Source organism: Lutjanus erythropterus, chromosome 22 (genome assembly GCF_056507025.1).
Source record: "Lutjanus erythropterus isolate fLutEry1 chromosome 22, fLutEry1.hap2, whole genome shotgun sequence".
Taxonomy (NCBI): Eukaryota; Metazoa; Chordata; class Actinopteri; order Lutjaniformes; family Lutjanidae; genus Lutjanus; species Lutjanus erythropterus.
The window spans coordinates 16408664-16418030 of record NC_139338.1 but is presented as its reverse complement, the minus strand read 5'-3'; the positions used below and the strand labels follow the sequence as shown (position 1 = coordinate 16418030).

General features: G+C 38.0%; 1 protein-coding gene across 3 annotated transcripts in view; it reads right to left on the bottom strand.

Moving 5' to 3' along the window:
• Positions 1-238: 238 nt before the first annotated feature.
• The window catches only part of ptpn12 (protein tyrosine phosphatase non-receptor type 12), a 57378-nt gene continuing 48249 nt past the window's right edge, over positions 239-9367 (bottom strand). Inside the window, exons 15-18 of one of the 3 annotated variants that reach the window (XM_084710582.1) lie at positions 5504-5575; positions 3319-3375; positions 1183-1266; positions 239-816 (exon numbers count right to left, since the gene is read on the bottom strand). In XM_084710582.1, coding sequence (XP_084566708.1) covers positions 755-816; positions 1183-1266; positions 3319-3375; positions 5504-5575 — 275 coding nt within the window. In that variant the 3' untranslated portion in view covers positions 239-754. Of the gene's footprint in view, positions 817-1178; positions 1267-3318; positions 3376-5503; positions 5576-9367 lie in introns of all 3 variants that reach the window. The other 2 variants (XM_084710583.1, XM_084710584.1) reach the window with 2 other exon arrangements.

The following is a 9367-nucleotide window of genomic DNA, read 5'->3' as shown; positions in this document are numbered from 1 at the left end:
GAGAGCACCCTGGCAACCTGTACATACCCAACAGAAAAGGTTGCATCATGGGTAACAGATTATCTAGCTTTGAAGATTGTTGTTCATTCAGTAGGAGGAAGCAGACACCGTCTGGGAGTTCAGTTAAACCTCAGGAATCAGCTTCCAACAGTAGCTTTTTTTCTGATTAAAGATAATTCCTGATTTATGATGAAAAAACATTTTGTCTCATTTGGTTTTAAAGAAAATGTTCTTCCTGTTAATTTAACACTTTTTATTTAACATTTACACCTACATCCGTCTTCATTTAGCCTCAGAATGGACAAATATCCATGATGTGTCTACAGCTCAGAGAGGAAAAAAAAATCTGAATCTACTATCAAGTCACCAAAAACAAGGGGAAAAAAACAGGAATTATCCTTTAATCATTAACAGGAAAAATAACCAGACGAGAAGTCAAAACCTCTAACATCAGCAAGCTGAGCAGGAAAACGTGGGCTTTGTTCTAAAATGGACAAGCCACTTGACCGGTAAGTGTTCTTCTGCTTTGCACAGTGGCACTTTGAAGGAAGGAGGAAGGGGGAGAGGGAGGAGGAGGAGGAGCTCAGTCTGGAGGAGGTGTCGGCACAGAGTTACACAGAAGGTGTTTCTATGTAAAATTGTGCTGTCTGTCTGTGTAGCATCTATCAACTTGGTTTTTGGACCAGCCAGGTGAGATCGGTAGAGTCCATCTCCTGACAACACTGTTGGTGGACGGGGCAGATGGATCGTTCCATCATGTCCACTCCAGGGGGGGTTCCCGAGGGCCTTTGGGCTGAATGCAGCGGTTACCGAACCCTGAGAGAAGGGGGGGAAAGATGCTTTCAGCTGGGTTTATTTTGCTTTTGAATGAATGAAAAGCACATACAGAAATTTATTTCCCTCGGAGGGAAATGTGCCTTTAATTCTTGCCTGGTTATAAAAAAAAAAAAACATCAAACATTTTCTGCACATGTAGCCCAAAGGTAGGTTTCCAATCAGCAAAAGCAATGCCACACAGAAAAAAAAAATGATGACATTAATAGAAACTATGTTTGTCAGCAAAGTTTTCTGCTCAAAAATCATTACGTGTGCAAATAATATTTGTTGTCTGGTGGAAACCTGTACAGCGTCCAGTCACAGAGGCATGTACTGAACAAGAGGGATGACAGCAGACTTACCCACCCAGGTCTGCCTTGCTGTCTGTTGCCGTGGTGCCAGCAGATGCAGGGTCAGCTGGAGATGTCTTCTTAACACACTCTGACACATCTACACACACAGGCAAATACACACACAGATTAATGGGGTGGAAGTATTGTGTGAATATCAGTGGTGTTGTGTAACAGTTATAGTGATGTAAGACCTATTCAAACTGCAATGATGTCACTGAGGGAGGTCGTATATCTGTTAAAATTTTAATTATTACTTTAATTTTATTATTACTATTGTTTCTATTTTAATATGAGCATTTAAAGGGAGAGTTCAGATTATTTCAAGTAGATTTTTATGACGTACAGCAGTAAGGCTGGGGTCATTTGTCAACGTAATCAACATACTCTTTTACAGAAATACATCAATTTGCATAACATGCGTCACAATAACTGCGTCTTGTCAAAGCATGAATTCCCCCACAGAGCAAGCAGCAGCTAACAGACCTCAGCCATGATTATCTGTGTGAATATTTTAGACAGGGACCAAACGATGTGGTGCTCTGAAAGCTCTGCAAATTGGGCATGGCTTAACATTATCCCAGCAGCAGGCTACAACTGCTCTGCAAGAACACTTAAAAGCACTGGAGGACTTTGTAAAGACAGGAGCGGCAAGACAGCACCTTCCTGTGAACTTTTTGTCCCCAACCACGCATGATATATTAGGATTATATTAGGATTAACACACTTCAAGTTTTAAGTCAAATACTGGTTGTCAGACAAAGCATTGACACAGTAATTAAACTGATCGGCGTGTGTCACCACAATCTGTTTGAATTTGAGGTCCGGTATATTTCTGATCAGGCAGCTGAAAAACAGGGTCTATAAAATAGGGTGGAAATTAGATTTATATTAAAATATGCCCTGGAAAAATCTTTACAATAATAGATAAATATGATGATTAATTAACTAATTGAAAAAATAATTATTAGATTAATCAATTTAAAAATGTCGTTAGGTGCAGCACCTAGTCAGCCCATCTAAAAAAAATCAGCATCAGTTTACTTGTCCCATTGCCAGTGGAGTCTGGTTGAGCGGGAGAGAGCAATATCTGGCTTACATAATGTTCTCATGGGAAGAGGCTGTCTGACGGCAAGATAAAGCGCTGAAAATATTCTTAAAATGGGCCTTTTTTCAAGTGGCTGAAAAATGTTTTGCTGCTGACCGTGTCCACAGCAGTACAGTACTTAGCTTTCATGCTGGCACTCCTGTCTGCTTCTCTAACCTGGGGGCATGTCAGACACCATCTGCTACTGACTGACCGGTAAGTACCTCCCCGCTTCAAATAATCTGAACTATCCCTTTAATTTCAATATAATTTGTAATGACACTAGTAAATGTTGGATCAAACCCATTTCCTACTCATATGTCATTTAATAATCATGTTTGACTTGATATCTCTTTATCTGTGATACATTTTTGGCAGCTGGTTGGTTTCACACATGTTGGCCTCAGGCTACACTAGCCACATTACACCCACATGTAAGAGGAATATACACATTGATATGTGTGAAATTACTATCAAAAAATAAATTCTGCCAAGAAACTGGCATTGCACATTCATGACATTTAAAGGCTGTCTATCAGCAGGAACTTGAATGAAACCACAGCCTGTTTTATTCTATATAAATGCTCCTATTGAGTTATATTCAGTGCTGGTAAAAAAAAAATCATTACAGAATTCAAGTTAAGCAGTTATTCCCTTTCGATTATTCTGTCTCTGTCACACATACACACGCAGTAAAACTACTGAGGCAGTAAATTGGCAGTAACCATCACCACTCAGCATGGATAAGCATATGCACACTTTTCATTTTCACCTCTCTATAGACATGTTTTTTATCATTTTTCCCCTTTTCTCTCTCTTTCTGTATCTCTTTCTCTCTCGTTATTACTCGCTCTCTCGCTCTCACAGCTGCCCTTTTGACAAACGCTGTCAGTCTTATCGTGAGCAGGCTAATTTGTAAAACACTGAAGGTCTGTTTCCTGCTCTGCTCTGCTGACTAACTACCTTGAAGATGCATAAGCACGGAAACTGAAGAAAAGAAAGAGACTCCTCTCTGCACACAGATAACACAAACAGGCAGTTAGGTAGGATGCGTATGTTTCATACCTTTACTATGTGAACTGCTCCATTCAGCTGAGGCTGACGTTTTCAGCTCCAGAGGGTCTGACAGAGAGGGAGCAACAGAACGAGTGAGTTTAACAGCTGATGACAAATTAAGAAAAAGTTACAGACATGAAGCAGAAATCCACTCACATTCACACACTTCATATCGTCCACAGTATCTCACCATTCCTCTTCCTCATTCAGTCGCCACCATTAAACCACCTTTTACCTCCACACTTCAGCCTCACAGTGGGGACACTTACTTACTTAACTAAAGTCTTACGCACACGTGTATTTTAAATTAAGCCAATACACACAAGTGAGAGTTAAGACACTTCTTTGATCACATCAAATCATAAACAGCAGATTATGACAATGAGGAAACAGGTTAAGAAATTATACTGAAGTGCCAAGACACAGTATTCAGTTCCTCTTTTGTTGCAGAGCCCTTATTACATTTCTCTATCTGTGTGAATACGTTTCTGAGCCACTACAAAAACAACAAAAAGATTTCTGTGTCCCAATTCACACAACACACCAACTGTGTATAGTGTGTACCAGAGGTGGGGACCTGAGTCAGGAATTTCTCAACTTGACAAAACTAAAAAAGACTTGCAACTCGACTTGGACTTAAACATCAACGACTCATGTCTTCATGTGGACTTTAGCCTTTTGACTTGAAAATACTTGATACCTTCCCCCAAAAAGTGTACCACATATCTATTCATTCCCCTTCTTTTGCTTCAATAATTTGTTGTATAATTTTGTTAGGATACAAAAACTACAATGCAGTCAACAAGAACTGAACTGCAGTATGCAAAACATGCAAGCTTAAAATTACAGACAACTCTAGAAACTCATGTTTCTAGTACACTTTTTTCAGTTAGTATAGAAGAAATCAACAAATTACACTGTTTTATATCATGAGGAAATGAATGAATACATGCCAGTGACAATACAGTTTCATATTTTCTGAGGTGTTTCTGAAATTGTTTCACCACCATCCAGTTAGTTGTTTTTTTTTCTGCTGTGAGCAGCTCCTCAATTTCCTGTGTGCATTGCATTGTGGGAGAATAGTGTCAATCAACAGCACACAATAAGATTGAGGAGGCTATTTAGTATGCATACTGTCTGGTTTTGAGAGTACTTTTCAAACTGAGACTGAAACCACATATCCAAATGTCCACGGTCGTGAATCACAATTCCTGTCTTCCATATTACAGCATCCCACCGATATACGGTCTATATTATCCACTAGATTGGTTTTAGGAGTGTTTTTATTTGTATTCTTAAGTACACTGGTGGTATTGTCTTCAGCAACGTTTATTACTAGTTAATTTATATGAAGTTAATTATTAAATTAATCTACCTTGATGGTGTTCTTGATATTCTAAACTGTGGTTGATTTAATAAAAACAAGAATAATTTTCCACATTTTGTTTGATTCAAAACTTGAAAACTGTGGCTCCTAAATCAAGGTCTGAACTGAACTGTGGATGTGGAGAATCGTTGAAACTCCATTATGTATGTGGTATGGAATGAGACACAGCTTGAGACTGACCATATTCTCTTTCAGAGATGGTATCTACAAAAGCACTACAGGGCTGAAATACTGCCAATGTCGCCCCCTAGTGTTGTTAAACTGATAAAGCCTCTCACAAAACAAATGTTCTCCCTTTAGACAAAACAGTGAACACGTTTTAACTCCTTTTCATCTCATGTGCTGTGATGTGGTCGACTATTTTAACGCTCCGTTCTTCCGATATCAGAGCACCACGCAGGAGAAAAAGGGAAACGGCAGAAGGCAGCGGGGTGGCCGAGCTATTTAAGAGACCATCCTGTGTAAGAGAGACCAGATACCTGCAATATGTGAGTCCATCTGTCTGTTTGAAGTCAGGATGAGAGAGAATGAGGCTCTACCTGTTCACACACTGTGAGCAAGCAGATAAAATAGGAATAGAAAATCATATTCCTCCTTTTTCAGGTCATATCAGAGGCTGCAGACTTTAGCAAACAACTGCTGCTGCTGGTTTCAATCACACGACTACACACAATTACCCACAGATCCATCCACCTTCTTCACCAGCCATGAATAAATAAAAACACCAGAGGATGTCTCCAGGAGGTGACCCAGTGAATCCACAGCGACCGGAAACACACCTGTGAATCTTGACCAATGCAAACGCACCTGTGGCCAGTATGAAGGACTCGGGGGTTCTCGCAGGGAGGGGGGGAGGGGAGTCGTCACTGTCCCAGCAGTCTGGGTTAAAAAGGTCAGAGGTCAAAATGAGAAGCAACGTTAATAACCAATGGGATTCATTTTTTTTTTAGAGGTGAATTATTGTTGTTTCAGAAATCATCAAAGTACTGAGCACCTCATGAAGTGGCTTATCCAATGCATGGTACTGATTTGAGTACCTACTAATTATATTGTGTAGAGTTTCCATCAGTAAATCATGAAAAACATGTTGATGTTTTTCTTATTGCTTAAAATAAGAGCTCCAGTGATTAATCAATTAGTTGCCAACTATTACAATAATCAGCAACTGTTCTGATAATCTGTTTGAAAAACTATTTTCTGGTTTCTTTACTCTTCTATGACATTGAAGTGAATATCTTTGGGTTGTGGTGAAAACAAGACATTAGAGTACGCCTTTTTTTTTTTTTTTTTTTTTTTTTACCATTTTCTGTTATTTCATAGACCAAACAAGTATTCAATTAATTGAGAAAATAATCGACAGAGTAATAGACAAAAAATGTTAGTTGCAGCACTACCCAAGATATATATTTACTTATTTGTTACTTTCTTATTTTTTATTGATGTTTGTGTTCTTTGGTAAGTTTGGTAAGTCTGTTTTTAACAAGTTAAAGCTGCTGTTGCACTTAAGTTTTAAAAGTAAGCTACTCAATTTTCAAACTTGCTAAATATTACATACATGTACTGTGTTTTCCCCTCTTTTATTCTTTGCTTTGGCGGCACTGTATCTGAATCTGGTCATACCAACAAAGTTCTTTGAATTTTAAAAGATGACATGAAGCATGATAATCTGCATTTCCTTCATCTTTCTCCTTTTCTTTTGATCTGTGAGGTACAAGAGATACTCATTTCCTCAGTGGAAGATGTTTATTACCCATAACCACATGTAATTAAAGGTATTGGTCATGGTGTCTGCCACAAACACAAACGGATTTGTATATGCTGAACACTGAGAGATGCATCAACACCGATGCAAACTACGGCGGTTTAACTCTGTTAGTTTCAGGACTAAATCTGACATGTAACTGCTGTGAACGGAAATCTCTACATTATGTAATCATAGATAAGTCATTCACATGGCGTGAAAGAACTGAGCAGCCTTGCTTCTCACACTCCTCAGGTACTGCTAATATAAATTTGTCCTTTCATTCTGAGCCTTTTACTGGCTGATATTAAATGTGCAGTCTGATTTAGTAACTGTCATGGCAGACTGAGTTGCAACTTAAGTCAGACATGCTCTGGAGAGTCATGATCGTATTTCCTTACATTCTCCTGATCTTATCCTCCTCAGATTAAGCAGTATTTGACAAGATCCACCTCTGATCGCCCATGGGTCATTATCCATTAGGATTAGGATTAAGATTAGGGTGTATGATGAAAGGGGAGATGTAGTAAGGAAAAGATGATTCTTGTTTTGACTTCCACCTGGTTCACTGACTGTGACTATTCAACTAAAGCAATTCAATAATTGTCTAGTTTTTTTTACAGACCAATTCACAGAACCTGTTCTCCTCAATAGAAAGCTACCTTTAATCCACCGTACAGCTAAAATAAATGTAAATGTTTTAATTCAAGGACAATATTCAATAAGTCATTTTGTATTAATAACCTTATTATAGAGCATAACTGTGTCTGTCTCTTTCTTGCTGACCTCTTAATTTTATTTTCTCCCAGTTTCTGCTTACAATACTATATGATAGTGAAAAACCTGTCAGTGTAACACAATATAGTTCAACAGGACCACAAACTGCAGCCTCCAAAATGATTATTACATTAAAAAAAAGAGTTTCAACAAAAACTGAACATTATAACCTTTATGATGATACAATTTACTGCAGGACTGACATTAAATTTGGTCAGGTGTACCTAATTAACTGGCATCTGAGTGTGTATATTATCTATGACTGACTTGGTTTCACCTTACCATGACTGTGTCTTATTTAATGGCTTTAGCTGAACTCTACCAACTCATATTGCTAGAAATTCTCTACCCCAACGGCTACCCATTTTTATTAAACCATTTTTAAATCCATGTCCAAAGAAGTCCGAACCACTGGGAATTACTCATTTGAAGCTGAGTGTTCTTCCTACTGCATTTAAGAGTGCCTTAGGAAAGCCCATAAATCAGCCCAGATTAGTGTAAAATTAGTCTTAATGAAGGCTGGAGTTAGATGCTAGTTCATCTTTTCATTCCACCACGTTCAGGAAACCATTCGGTGATTGGACAGCAGGTTAATGTCAACATAAATGATGAGGACAACGTGATGTTGCTGTTCCTGATTTAACTTACGTGTTGTTTTACAATGCAATTATAAACTCCAGCTTCAAAAAACAAAGATAATAGAGTAAAATGATGGGTTAAGGCTGTTAATCACTTATGGTCAGTGCTGCTGTTACTTATAGAGGAAATGTTCAGTCCACTTGCTTCTGCTGTGATTTTTGTTGTCTTTCAACCAAAAGGAACTGAATTATCTTAACAGGTTTCCCCAATATGGCAACAGTGGTACGATTAATGTGTTCAGCTCATAACAATAATAATGATAATAACTGAATACTGATTATTAAAACATCAATTACATTAACAGCAAAGCATACCTTTTGATTGAGATTTTCAATATCTATTTAATTGTTGTATTTATTTTGTATCCTTTATCATTATTAGATTTTTCAATTAGGAGAGGGAGAACTTAATTTATCCTGAAATTTTAATCTTGTAGTTGTATATATTTGTAATAATTTATATAGATAATTCTAGCATTTACCTCAAATTTTGCATGCATTGGTTCCCCACTGTTCTAATTAGTTTGCCACTGACTGATAAAGTCTTTTGAACCTATGTAAAATGTGCAGTGTACTTCGAGTTTGATTGATCCACTGATCAATGCAGCCAACCAGCAGAACAGGCAGCCACCAGCGTCCTCTCGACCAACCACAAAGCAGCAATTTGCTCAGTGCAACTCATCAACAAGCAGTTGTTAGATTCTTGCAACCAATCAAACAGCAGCCATCAGCATTTCATCACCGATTACAAAGCGCCACCACAGCCCAAGTAAATGATGTGCCAGAAAGCCAAGCAGACCAACAGCCCACTTCAAGACTGTAAGGCAAATATTCCTGCATTTAGTTTAAAATATTGGAAATACTTCAGGAGTGCATGATGTATAATGGGAGATGTTTAAATAGCTACCATAAAGTTTTGAATGAAACAGTGTCTCAAACTATGTTTGTCTTGTGGCTTTTTGTGTTCCTTTGTATAAATGAGGACCACAAACAGCGTCATGTCAATTTAATGCTCTTCCTTCTCTATGGTTACTGAAGTAAGCAAGACATCACAAAATGCTGACCACTAGAATTCAAAATAAAATCTCTACATCTGAATTAACTTACTAGATTAAGGTAATCAGCCATATAAAGTATCCTAATTTAAAGTCAGATAATGCTGTGTGTGGGACACTGAACGAGACTGCAGACAGAGGCAGCAGCATCACAGCCAAAAGAGAATATTATTCAATTAATTTTTTAATTAACAAGTTCATAATCGGTCTGTTCAGTCATTCAAAAGAATTCTACTGCTAATTGATTCACATTATGCACCCTTACAGTTAAATCCAAATATTTAAAAATGCAGTTAAGTCTTATTTCATCAAGCTTTAAATCCATTCAGTATCCAAACCGTTCCAGCCAAAGTCCAGTCCAAACCAGTCCACATCAGCTCAAATCACAGCAAGAATCAGATTTCAGAATCTCGTGATTTTGAAATCAACAAAGAAGGAGCGATCTCAGTCCCAACCTCAT